We start from the raw sequence: 14,264 nt of genomic DNA, 5'->3' as shown, positions 1-14,264 counted from the left end.
ATGTTGGATCAGACCAATGAATTGGTGGCCAAGTTTCATCAGGCACGAGATCGATTTGAACAGTGTGACTTTGTTGATTTAAAGGTGGAGCTCAAAGTGTGTAGATCACAAAGTGGAAGAGAGAATCACATCTCATCTTCTGATGAGGTTGCTGGAATCATGGTTGGTACAAGCGATAATACAAGTCCTGATCGTGATATTATAGTGGAGCCGAAATTTGGTGCCTTGCAAAAGATATCATATATTCATCCAAAATTGATGGCTCTCCAATATCCTCTTCTTTTCCCAAATGGGGAGGACGGTTACCACAACAGAATTCTTTTTCAAAGTGCGGATAGAGGTTCTGTCAAAGAATCTGATATGATATCCATGAAGGACTATTACGCTTACAAATTCCAAGTTAGAGACAATGAAGGTTAATAATGCAGAAACTATAATTTATCATAACTTGATGCCATTTTTACATACTCTGTAATAGTATAGCCAAATATACTGATTTCTGGGTTTTTATAAATTTGCAGGCCTTACTCCGAGGTTAGGAGGCAGACTTTATCAACAATACATGGTGGATGCTTTCTCTACTATTGAGCAGACCCATTTGTGGTGGTTCCGGACTCACCAGACTATCCTGCGGAATGAACTCTACACGCATATTGCTGATTCAGTCAGGAAAGGAGATTCTAATTCCTCCAAAGTTGGTAAATGTGTCATTTTGCCAGCTAGATATGTTGGTTCCAAGCGTTACATGCAGCAGAATTTTCAGAATGCACTAGCGGTCTGCCGTCACGTTGGTCATCCGGACATTTTTCTCACGGGGTTAAATATCAAAGTGGTCACTGAAGTGGAGGTCATATATCACTTTGCTCACTAATCTTATCGGGGTCTCATTTCAATCATTAAAGTCTCAATAAATATCAATTAAGTACCTCCAAATTTCGTTCAAGGAGTAAAAATATTATTTATAGAGTTTGACACATTATTTTTGAATACTACCAGAACCAAGTAAAAGGTTATGATTTCTACTATTTATGACAATATATTTAGATTTTTTAAATTTTATTTACTATTTACTTTTATTATATTAATACAATTTTTTGTTTTAATTAAAAATAAATACTAAATAAAATTGATAAAATCTGAATATATTGTCATAAACGCTAAAAATTATAACCTTTTAATTGGTTGTGGTAGTATTCAAAAATAATGTGTCAAACTCTCTAAATAATATTTTTACTCCTTGAACTGAAATTTGGAGGTACTTAATTGATATTTATTGAGACTTTAATGATTGAAATGAGACCCCGATAAAATTAGTGAGCAAAGTGATATATGACCTCCACTTCAGTGACCACTTTGATATTTAACCCTTTTTCTCACCATGACCTGTAATTCGATGTGGGATGAGATTTAGAAGATGATGGTTCATGTTCCCAACTGCATTCCTGCAAACTGCCCTGATATACAATCAAGAGTATTCCGGTTCAAGTTGGAACAGTTAACCAACGACATTAAGAATAAACATCATTTCGGTACATGTATTGGAGGTAATAATGCATTTTAACGAGTATTTATGGATAGAGTTTAAGTTTATGATGAAAATGACAATTAGTGTTGTACTTTTCTACTAATTTTATGATGAAAATGACAATTAGCGTTGACATATTCAATTGGTTGCAACAAAATCATTTAATTAGCATGTTATTTATATTTAATGGTGATGGAGATACAGAGTATTGTTTTCATTTCTCACTGCAAAATCTACATATTTGCAAATAACCTGACAAAAAAATGGGACTTCGATTAACCTGTTCAGCATTCATTTGGTTTGTGTTGAATACATAGATAATGACCATACTTCACTGTTTGACTCAGTCACTCAATTTCCAATCCTCTTACAGTCATGTATTGTTTTGTTTGCAGCATTGTTCTTTTTGGTAAATAAGCATTTGCCTTTTTATTGTTTATATTACACAGACAAATAGAGTAATGTATTGAATTTTCACAGCAAAAGCTTTTGTTTTATATATTATTAAATAAGCTTTTAGAAAAATTGGAATTGCACTGTTTTGTTCAGCGATATTCATTTGCCATGTGTTCAATACATAGATACTGACCATACTTTATGGTTCCACTACCCCACTCATTTTTCAATTATCGTGTAGTGATGTATGTGGTTGAATTCCAGAAAAGAGGACTTCATCATGTTCATATGTTAATATGGCTTGATGGACCTTCCAAGAAGTATTTGAAAGAGAATGTTGACAAGTTTGTTTCTGCGGAGATTCCAGACCCTGCAATTGATCCAGTAGGGTATGCAGCTGTGAAAGCATATATGATGCATGGCCCATGTGGCTTGCAAAATCCCAAATCTCCATGCATGAAGAATTTCAAATGTATCCGGCATTTTCCAAAGAAGTTAGTTTATAACACTATATTTCTTCTCTAACTTAAATACCATCTGCAGCAGATTGTTAAATACTAAGTTGCTTATTTCTTCACCATGTGAATTGCAGGTACTGCTCAAGAACTGTATTTGATGACAGTGGCTTCCCACTCTATATGCGGCGCAAACAGAATATAACAGTTCATGTACACAAGGCTGATTTAGACAATCAATGGGTCGTCCCATACAACCGAGACTTATTGGTAAAATACCAATGTCATATGAACATTGAGATTTGTTGCCATGCTCGAAGTATAAAATATCTCTTCAAATATTGCCTCAAGGGTCACGACACTGCGACTGTGGAAATAACTGGGAGACGGAAGAGAAAACAGAATGAAGGAACTGATCAGGCTGTGATAAAATCCAGGCTTATTTTGACAGGAGATATGTATGTGGTGCGGAAGCTGCATATCGGATTTTCGGATTTCTCATACATCATAGGACCTTATCTGTTGAACGACTTCCGTTCCATTTACCAGGCCAGAAGAATTGTACATTCAATGCTAATGAACCGCTTCATAGAGTGGTGGAACGTGAGAAAGATCGGCTTAGCAAATTGGAAGCATTCTTCATGCTTAATGTTTATGATGTCAAAGCACGGTGTTACACATACGATGAGATCCCACAACATTATGTGTGGAACAATACCTTAAGAAGGTGGACTCCAAGAAAACGAGGCAAGCAGATTGGACGCCTTTCTTACACTCATCACAGCAGTGGTGAGGTGTGGTACTTACGTATGCTGCTAACCAAGGTGCGAGGTCCTACGTCATTTGAACATCTCAGGGCTGTGAATGGAGTACTTTGTCAATCATTTCGTGATGTGTGTAAAGAATATGGCTTGCTTGATGATGATAAAGAATGGCACGACGTGTTAGATCAATGTTCATGTTAGGTCCTATAAACTCACTATATAAGATGATATAGTGATCACAATCTGTAACACAGTATAACAATATAAGAGATTGAAAACAATAAACTCTTATTCACAAAGCTTGAATGGTTACAAAAACTCTCTCAGTGATTTATATTGTATCACTAAGAGCTGCTAGGGTTTTTAACAATGTACTCGATAACTCAACTCATATAGAGTAACCCTATTCTGTGTTTATATAGACACAGTTACAAAATCAATCTCTGATTTGATTTCCTATAAATCAGCTATGTATTCTATCAATCAAAGATTGCTCCAGTTTTCTGTTTAGTTTCCATAGTCAGCAAATCACTCCTCCGCTTCTATCCTTCCTTGAAGTATATCCGCTTCTGAGCTCTTTCCACGTGTAAACTCTGACGAGTCTTGACTATGTAAACTCTGATCAGACTTTATTAAACTCTGGTCAGACTTTACTAAACTCTGATCAGCTTCCAGCTTAAACTCTGATCACTCCTGTTCTAAAACAAACTTTAAGAACATTAGTAATCATCAATTATATCTAACAATCTCCCCCAACTTGTGCATAATTATGTTATGTGCAAGTTAACAGATAATTGATGATGTCAAAACAGATAAGTCAAATGCAACAGAGTTTAGCTATATATAACAGAAAACTTTTAAACCTTACAGATAGTTTTACTCCTTCGCTTCATAGACACCATGAGCTGTCTTTAGATATCCTCTGAAGAGTTCTCTTTCAGCTTCTTCAAGTGCTATGATCATCTGTCTTTTGATCTCTCTTAGCTCTGGATCTGAAACTCCAGTTTGGTAAATTGCAGCTCTGAGATCATATATCTTGTTTCTTCTCATGTCTCTATCCAGCCTGATATTGTAAGCTTTATCAGACTCTTCATTGAATGCAAGAGTTCTGATTCCAGCTATTGTTACTATTTTTGCTGAATTTTTCTTCATCTCAACCAGCTGTCCTTGATGATTGAAGTATTTAGGAATGAAAGGTCCAGCATTCTTGTTTCCTGTAATACCCATCTTTCTTCTGATTTGATCTTTGAGCAGATTGGAGATGTGTTGACATGACTTGTTCTTTACTTGAAATATGTGTGAAACATATCTCAGTTCCTCCCAGTGTTTAGCATAGAGATCAGCTTCAATTACTCTAAACACTGTTCCATCAGACATGAAGTAGATAAGAATGTTATCTCCTCTGTCATTCTTCACCAGTTGGACTGAATCCAGTTTGTCCATTCTTTCTTGCAATGCTCCAGTCTTGGGAGCACAGAGAGATGAGGGGTCTGTTGACAATGATCCTATACTCTGATCAAATTTTTCATATTTAGATCCTAGTCCTCCTTTATCTCTTCCTGCTTTTTGACGAGAGATTGGTTGAATTGAGCCCTTTTCAAAGTTTATCTCAGTCATCAGACTTGGCTTTGCAAATCCTGGTAATGGAGTTGTTGTTGGTTTGAACACAGCTTGAGCCTTGTCAGAGGTTGTGTCTTTCTTTGCTTCCTTATTAACTTGAGCTGTGTCAGAGGTTAATTTTTCTTGTTGTGCTTCTGCAACATGAGCTTTGTCAGAGATTGCAGCTTCTGATTTCTTTTCCTTTACAACTTGATCTCTGTCAGAGGTTGTAGGCTTCTTCTTAGTCAACCCTTTTTCTAGGTGTGCATCTACTTTGCTTTTTCCCTTGGATGTATACTCATCTTCAGAGTATACCTTTTTGACTGGTAAACTCTGATCAGCAACAGTAGCTTCCTTGATCAATATCCCTTTTTGTTTTGGCTTGGTAGTTGTTTTTGCAGGTTTTTGAATTTTACCAGAGTTTATAGCTTCAGCATGTTCTTTCTTCAGTTCAGCTTCCTCTGCAGCAATCAACTCCAAATCCAATTTGGCTTCTGGATTCTCTTGTTCAAATATTAATCTAGCAAGTTCTTCATCAGTCATAGGTTTATCTGATCCAGCCACTGGTCTTTGCTTTGACCCAGATGTGACATTATGTGTTGGAACTGGAGCAGTCTTTGAACTTTGCTTAGACTTTGAACTGTCAGAGTTTAAACCTCTTCCATCAGTTGCAGCTTGGAATCTTTTGTTCTTTGTAAAGTCATCCACATCATCATCATCATCATTATTTTTCTTTCTCTTCAGAGCTTGAGAAGTAGACTTGCATTTGACTTGTGCTACTCTCTCCCCCTTTTTGACATCATCCTCATCAGGAATCAGTATTGAAGTTATCAGAGAAAGTGAAGATTGGATGGCTTCAAGCTGTTTGGACATTTTCTCTTGAGTAGACTCAATGGTGGTCATCCTCTTTTCCAGAGATTCATTTGCAGACACCAGCTTCTTAACATCATCTTTCAGAGGTAGTAGATGCCTTTTCTTATCCATAGTTTGAGTTTCCTTGAAACTGGCTACCTCTGTTCTGAGACCATCTATAGACTTAGATGTCTGATCATGAGCAGGATGAAATGTCTTGAGATAAAGAACTGTAGCTTTGAGGCTTGACATGACATCAGAGTTTGTGATTTTATTCTCTGCCATAGATAAGAATTCTTCAGCTTTAGTTGGCTCCAGAGAATGCTGGTGGCTCAGCCAGAGTTTATCCCATACTTCAGTTGGTGGATCAACCTGAAGATCCCTGGGAAGTGACTCAGAGTTTGTGTTCAGAGTCTGCAGCCTGGCATTATATTGGCTGGTAGACTCCCACTTTTGTTGTAGATGATACACAGGAACTTCATCATCATTGTCATCATTTGAACTTTCATCATCCTCATCATCATCTGATGCAGGATCAACAACTTTCTCCACAGGATCTTGAACAGATTTTTCTTGAGCATCAGCTTTTGATTTGCTAGGCTCTTCACCAGCCTTAGCAAGGGACTGCAGTGCTTCCAATGCTACCTTATCAGATTCTTCAACTACAGCATCTGACTTGTAGTTTTCTGGAGCTGTATCATGAACAATGGCACCCTCAGGAATTTTCATTGGAGAATGAGGAATTGGAGTGGAGGGTCCATGATCAGATATTGGAATTTGAGAGTCAGACACTGTTGTCTCAGCTTCAGCTGTAGCTTGTTCCTTGCATATAATTTCCTCATCTACTTCAGATGAAGTAGAAGATGCTGTAGCAGTTGAGAGTGGAACAACTTGAAGAGGATGCACCATCAGAGCTTGAGATAGGTCATCAGGAATTGTAGTGGATGGTGCTTGCTCTTCCTCAATAGTAAAATCTGTGATCTCAGTTATGAGTACCTTTGCCCTCTTAGGCTTGTTAGCCCTTCTTTTGAATCTAGCTGTCTTTGGCTGAGGACTGGTCTGTAGATGTTCAGAGTTTGTTGTAGGAGAAGGTTCAGAGTTTGTTGTATGTGCAGGTTCAAGATCATCATAATCATAGGCTGCAACCAGTCTCCTTCTTTTCTGCTTTTGAGGAGAAGCAGCTTCAGAGTTTACAGGATCAGTGTTTACAGCATCAGAGTTTACAGCATCAGAGTTTGCTGGTTTATCAGACTTTGTCTTCAGAACTTGTGTAGCAACAGAGGTTCTGGTCTTCTTAGTAGAGGGGTTTTCTTCAGACTTTGTAGCCCTTTTAGACCTGGATGCAGAAGTTCTGGGTTGTTTGGTGATTGTAGGAGAGACTGGGGGTTGAGGCTGTTGTGGTTGTTGTTGTTGTTGTACTGGGGGCATATCCATCCTGACTCTAACTTGAGCTGGAATTAGAAGGGGTCTTTGAATTGGATACTTCTCATCTTTGGAGATGAGGTCCTTGAACACCCTTTTATGAAGCCTGAATGGCTTGATCTCATCATCAACATCAAAATCCACCTCACCAACAGTGGCATTAAACAATAATTGACAGAATCTTGAGAAATATATGACTTGTCTATTCTCATGCATTCTTTCACCAATATTTCTAAGAACTAATCTACCAAAATCAAAATTAGTAGAGTAGATCAGAGAATACCCAATCTGCAGCATGTCCATTGGTATGGCATCCCAGTTTGTAGACTTCTTTTGAAAGGCCCTGATGATGCAGTCGAAGAAGAAACTCCATTCCCTTCTGAGCCCCGGACGCTTCAATTGTCCCAATTTGTCGAGTGATTCACTGTAGCCCAAATCAGTCATCATTGTTCTAAGATTTGCATCTCCATTAGTGATGTAAGCAGTATGCTCTGGCAGGTTGAATGCTGCTCTGACTGTGGCTGGAGTAACAGCATACTCCTCCTCTTCATATGAGAACACAATGGTTGGTGCTCCATCTGCACCACCATTGTCATATTGACCCGTTCTCCAAAAATTTATGATCTGGCTTCCAGAGAGTCTGGCAGGAGCGGTAAGGGCGGTAGCAAGGGCACTCTGTGCCAAAAGTTGCTGGATGGGATGATAATCCCTTGGAGCGTCGGCAGTGTTGAGAATGGCAGCATGGTTGTTGGGAACAAATTCCACACCTGCAAAGGTAAAAGCTGTAGTGGCCATTAGAACAGAGTGTGTGAAAGAAGGTGTTTGAGAAAGTGTGTAGGAGAAGATTTGAATTTCAGAGAGAAAAGCGTAAGAGTTTGTTGAGAGAGTATGTGTAAAGATTAAGTGTATAAGTGAATAATAAGCAATAAAATCTGATGTGATAAACTCTTCAGATTTTGTTTAGCTGTACACGCTTGGGCTCTTTGTTCACTTGGACACCTGTCTGATTTTAACTGGTAGATTAATGTTAGTGGCATGGAGAAACGACAGTAATAATCATGAGCGCAGTAAAACATGTGCAGTTATAAATGCTGATTACACGTTCTCCTATTAAAATGTTTTTCATGTAAACCCACTAACAATACATCCGTTTGGAACACTCTCTTCACATTCTCTGAATATTTGAACTCCTGAACTACAAGATTTAAAAAATCAAGATCAAATATCTCGAATTTTAAACTCTGAGATTTAAATCAAAGAAAGTAAATTTCTAAATACCTCAGAATAAAGACATAATTTTCAGAATATTCATCAATAAATCAGAGTTTGTTATAAAATCCATAGCCCAATAATGTGCTTGTGAAATAATGTGTGTGATATGAGATCAGAGACTAAAGAATTTCACAATTTCGTAATTATAAGGTAGACAAGAATAATTTATTTAAACTCTCAAGACATAGACAATAGACATACTCTGATGGAGAAATATATAAAATAAACTAACCCCCCGTTTTTTTTTTTCATTCAAAGGACGCTTTTCAGTGTAAATGAATCACGACCTTTAAATATAGTATTGCAACAGTATTTCTCCAGTAATCAGAGATTGTGACTGGTCACCATAGATTATAAAATCTTGGCAATTACTTAATACCAGTAAATGTTTGGGTCTTCCCAGTCACTGTCATATAGACATCTAAGATCTCAAAGGAGTACCATGCTTATTTGCAGGGGTGTGTATAGCATCAGAGTTTATAATCACTGTCTAGTTTACTGAGAGAAAATGCAAATTAATCAGTCTCACTTATAATTAAGATATGTGAAGTAATAGAGTCTCAATGATATCAATATGCATATAGTGTAAAATAGTAGCACAAAATTGAGATCAAGATTAAGGAACTTAACTGAGATTCATGATTACTAATTCACATCATGCTTCATAGAATCTTCACAGGTTAAGTGTCTCAGAGAAATGAAAATGAGATCATTTATCAAGATTCAGAGTTTACAAACATCAGAGAATATCGTCAGAGAATGACGTCAGAGAATGTCATCAGAGTTTGACAATCAGAGTATATCATGGCAAATTTGTGAGCAATACATATGGTAATTTGACAATTGAAATTTGAAAGATATGACCATTATATTTACTCAGTTCCTGATATCATTCCTAGCTCATTCACCAGCCTAGTAAAGGTTGCTTCACTTAGTGGTTTGGTGAATATGTCTGCTAGCTGCTGTTCTGTGGGAACAAAGTGAAGTTCAATGGTTCCTTCCAGTACATGCTCCCTTATAAAATGATATCTTATACTGATGTGCTTTGTCAGAGAATGTTGAACTGGGTTTCCTGTCATAGCAATAGCACTTTGGTTATCACAATAAATAGGAATTTTAGAAAAGGATAACCCATAGTCCAACAATTGATTCTTCATCCAAAGAATTTGAGCACAGCAGCTGCCTGCAGCTATATACTCTGACTCTGCTGTTGATGTTGATATTGACTTTTGCTTCTTGCTATACCAAGAAACAAGTCTTCCACCCAGAAATTGACAACTCCCACTTGTGCTTTTCCTGTCAATTTTACAACCTGCAAAATCTGCATCAGAGTATCCAATTAGACTAAAATCTGATTCTCTAGGATACCATAATCCCAATGATGTGGTTCCCTTGAGATATCTGAATATCCTCTTTACTGCAACCAGATGAGGCTCTCTTGGATCTGCCTGAAATCTTGCACATAGACATGTGGCATACATGGTGTCTGGTCTACTTGCAGTCAGATAAAGCAAAGATCCAATCATTCCTCTATAGTTTGTGATATCCACTGATGCACCAGTATCTTTGTCTAGTTTGGTTTCTGTTGCCATAGGAGTAGTTGCAGCTGAACTGTCTTGCATACCAAATTTCTTCAAGAGATTTCTGGTATACTTGGCTTGATTTATGAAAATCCCATCTTCAGTCTGTTTAACTTGTAAACCCAGAAAGTAACTGAGTTCCCCCATCATGCTCATTTGGTACCTAGACTGCATGAGCTTGGCAAATCTTTGACAGAGTTTAGCATTAGTGGAACCAAAGATGATATCATCAACATAGATTTGAACTAAAAGCAGATCATTACCATGATTCAAATAAAACAAGGTTTTGTCTATGGTACCTCTAGTGAATCCACTTTCAATAAGAAATTGAGCTAGAGTTTCATACCATGCCCTTGGAGCCTGCTTTAGTCCATAGAGAGCTTTGTCCAATCTGTAGACATAGTCTGGATGTTTTGGATCCACAAAGCCTGGAGGTTGTTCAACATATACCTCTTCATCCAGTTTCCCATTTAGAAAAGCACTTTTGACATCCATCTGGAATACTTTGAATTTCTTGTGAGCAGCATAGGCCAGAAAGATTCTGATTGCCTCCAATCTTGCAACTGGAGCAAATGTCTCATCATAATCAATACCTTCCTGTTGTGAATACCTTTTTGCCACAAGTCTTGCTTTATTCCTTGTAATGACACCTTCACTATCAGTTTTGTTTCTGAAAACCCATTTTGTACCAACTATGGATCTATCTTTTGGTCTTGGTACTAGGGTCCAGACTTTGTTTCTCTCAAACTCAATTAGCTCTTCTTGCATTGCTTGAATCCAGTCAGCATCTTGAAGAGCTTCCTCCACCTTTTTAGGTTCTGTTTGTGACAGAAAGCAATGATGTAAATACTCATTTGCTGTAGCTGTCCTTGTTTGCACACCTGCTTCTGGATTTCCAATTATCAAATCAGGTGTATGAGATTTTGTCCACTTCCTAGCATGTGGAAGTTGACCATTTTCATCATTGGATCCTCCCCCTTGATCCATGCTCTCTTGATTCTGTTGATCATTCTCTGTAGTTCCCCCTATTGTTGTGTTATCAGAGTTTGAATTATTATTCTCTGATGAGTTTGAGTCAGCATTCTCTGATGAGCTTGAGTCTTGAGTAGAGTTTGAAACATTCTGATGCTCCCCCTCAACATTTGCTTCATCATCATGAACTTGTAAATTGTCACCAGAGTTTGCTGTATTTTGGTCACAGTCAGAGTTTGACTGTTCATCAGAGTTTGTTGAATCATAGAATATTTCTTCATTCTCAAAATGCAGTTCTTCATGATCATCCATATCTGCTAAGCCCATAATTCTTTTGTCATCAAATGACACATGTATGGATTCCATGATCACCTTGGTTCTTAGATTATAGACTCTGAAGGCTTTTGTTGTCAGAGGATACCCTACAAAAATGCCTTCATCAGCTTTTAAATCAAACTTGGTAAGCTGTTCTGGATGAGTCTTCAATACAAAGCATTTGCACCCAAATATATGAAAGTAGTTCAGATTTGGCTTCTTTTTCTTCACCATCTCATATGGGGTCTTGCCATGCTTATTGATCAAGGTTGCATTTTGAGTGAAACAAGCTGTTTGAACAGCTTCTGCCCAGAAATAAGTAGGTAATTTAGCCTCATCAAGCATAGTTCTGGCAGCTTCTATAAGAGTCCTGTTTTTCCTCTCAACTACACCATTTTGCTGTGGTGTACCAGGTGCAGAAAACTGTTGCACTACACCTCTTTCTTTGCAAAACTCTTCCATTGTTGAATTTCTGAACTCAGTTCCATTATCACTTCTAATGATCTTCACTTTGTCTTCAGATCCATGATCCAGTTGCTTCACATGATCCATCAGATGCAAGGCTGTTTCATCTTTAGAGTGAAGAAAATATACCCAAGTGTATCTGGTATACTCATCAACAATGACAAGAGCATATTTCTTCCTTGCAATGGATGGTACATTAACTGGTCCAAATAGATCAACATGTAGAAGATGATATGGTTTCTTTATTGAGAATTCAGTCTTACTCTTGAAGGATGTCTTTCTCTGCTTGGCCTTTTGACATGAGTCACATAATCCATCAGATGTGAGTAGTGATTCAGGGAGTCCTCTCACAAGCTTTTTCTTTATAAGCTCATTTATGGAGTTGAAATTCAGGTGTGAGAGCTTCTTGTGCCACTTCCAACTTTCTTCTGCAGAGATTCTTGTAGACAAGCAAATTGCTTTTCCTTCAGAGTTTATAGGCAAGTGGATTTCATAAATATTTCCATGTCTGTGAGCAATCACTGCCACCTTGCCTGTTGACTTGCTTACTATCTCACTGTGTTCTTCATAGAAATCAACATGATATCTGTTAGGAATCAATAATCTTTGATGATAACATAAACATTTTTGTAACATGTCTTACTTAGAATCCTTATCAAATTTCAGTTGTAATTGTTACATTTCTTGTCTTTGGGAATTATCAACGGATGGGTAGAATAGGATGGCTAATTGTAAATATCCAATGCCATGTAATTTTATCTAAGTGAAGGATATTCAACTGATGAAGATGTGACTGTTCAACTGATAAAGACTGGATGATGTTTCAACTGATGAAAATCAAGCATTCAACTGAAGACAAAGTGTTCAACGGATAATGCTGAGGAATTCAACTGATAAGACTGGAACAGCATTCAACTGATGGAGTTTGTAATTCATTCAACTGATGAGCCAGGCATTCAACTGATAAAGTCAATAGCAGTTGAAAGCAACCAGAACCTTCAACTGATGAAGCAAAGAGCAGTTGAAAGTGACTAGAGCTTAAGTCTGACAAATCACATGGATCGAATTACACTAAAATAGACATGGAAGCCTAATTAGGAAAATAAAGAAGAAGCAGAAACATACTTATCTCATGCAGTGCAATCTGGATCAAATCAAGATGATGGTCAAAGATGAAGACATCTCAGAAAGCATGCATAAGACAAAGTTGTGCAGCATTGTTTTTAGATTAGAGTGCATTTTGTAATCTAGCTAAAAGCTTTGTAAAACTTGGGGTATATAACCAAGTTAGTAGCATCAGTTGAACTTGTTCAATTACTTGAGAGAAAAATCTGAGAGTTAGAACTTGTTGAGTGATGAACCAGCAGCTGTGCGAATTGTAAACAATCCACAGATTCTTCTATATAAAATCTCACGGGTGGATCATTCAATCCACCCGTATTTTTAATACTTGGTGTTTTTCTGTTTACTGTGTTCTTAGTGTACCATTCTTGAATCTTTTAAGTTTGTAAAAGATTGTATTCAACCCCCCCTTCTACAATCTTTCTCATAGTTGGTGTAAAATAACAATTGGTATCAGAGCGAGGTTCCCAACAAACAGGGAAAAAGATCAACACTGCTAGAGAAAGATGGGAAAGAAGGATGCTGGAGTGAAGATTCCTGTTCTTGACAAAGACAACTATTTTCACTGGAAAGTGAGAATGCATCTGCATCTGTTGTCCATTGATGAAAGCTATGTGAACTGTATTGAAAAAGGACCTCATGTCCCCATGAAGGTCTGCACAAGTATGGGAGCTGATGGTGAAGACATGGTAGGTAAGATGATTCCAAAACCTATCCATGAATATTCTCAAGAAGATACTGAAGAAGTGCACAAGGACAAGAAAACCATGAATCTTCTGTTCAATGGTTTGGATCAAGAAATGATTGATAGTGTTATTAGCTGCACAAGTGCCAAAGAAGTTTGGGACACCATCAGGACCATCTGTGAAGGGAATGAGCAAGTTAGAGAAAACAAGATGCAGCTTCTGATTCAACAATATGAGTCATTCCATTTCAAGGCTGGTGAAAGTTTGAGTGATACATTTAACAGATTTCAAAAACTGTTAAATGGTCTAAAGCTCTTTGGAAGAATATATCAAGTTAAGGATTCAAACTTGAAATTCTTAAGGGCTCTTCCTAAAGAATGGAAGCCCATGACAGTCTCTCTCAGAAATACACAAGAGTTTAAAGACTATACTCTAGAGAGACTGTATGGAACCTTAAAGACTTATGAGCTTGAAATGGAACAAGATGAAGAGATTGAGAAAAGCCAAAAGAAAGGGCATTCATCTGTGGCTCTAGTTGCATCTCTGGAGGATACTGTCAAGGACAAGGGAAAGTCTCAAGTTGAAGAAACTGAGAAGTTGGTCAAAGAGGAGAGCTCAGAGTCAAGCAAAGGAAGAAGAAAGGAGAAAGAAGTAGCTGATTCTGGTGAAGAGAGTGATGGAATTGATGAACATCTAGCCTTCCTGTCAAGAAGATTCTCCAAACTGAAATTCAAAAAGAATTTTAATTCTGCAAAATCCTTTAAAGGCAATCCCAAGTCTGATAGAAGCATGGTAGACAGATCAAAATTCAAGTGCTTCAACTGTGGGAATGCAGGTCA

At 37.5% G+C, this 14,264-nt stretch overlaps 1 protein-coding gene across 1 annotated transcript; it reads left to right on the top strand.

Moving 5' to 3' along the window:
* On the top strand, positions 1 to 3,341 carry LOC135148459 (uncharacterized). The gene is made up of 6 exons (XM_064083685.1): positions 1 to 415; positions 522 to 847; positions 2,186 to 2,415; positions 2,514 to 2,646; positions 2,728 to 2,834; positions 2,888 to 3,341. The coding sequence occupies exons 1-6, from the start codon at positions 1 to 3 to the stop codon at positions 3,339 to 3,341; spliced, it is 1,665 nt and encodes a 554-aa protein (XP_063939755.1).
* The last annotated feature ends 10,923 nt before the right edge of the window (positions 3,342 to 14,264 follow it).

This window comes from Daucus carota, chromosome 8 (assembly GCF_001625215.2).
Source record: "Daucus carota subsp. sativus chromosome 8, DH1 v3.0, whole genome shotgun sequence".
Lineage (NCBI taxonomy): Eukaryota > Viridiplantae > Streptophyta > Magnoliopsida > Apiales > Apiaceae > Daucus > Daucus carota.
This window is presented reverse-complemented; position numbering and strand designations above follow the sequence as displayed.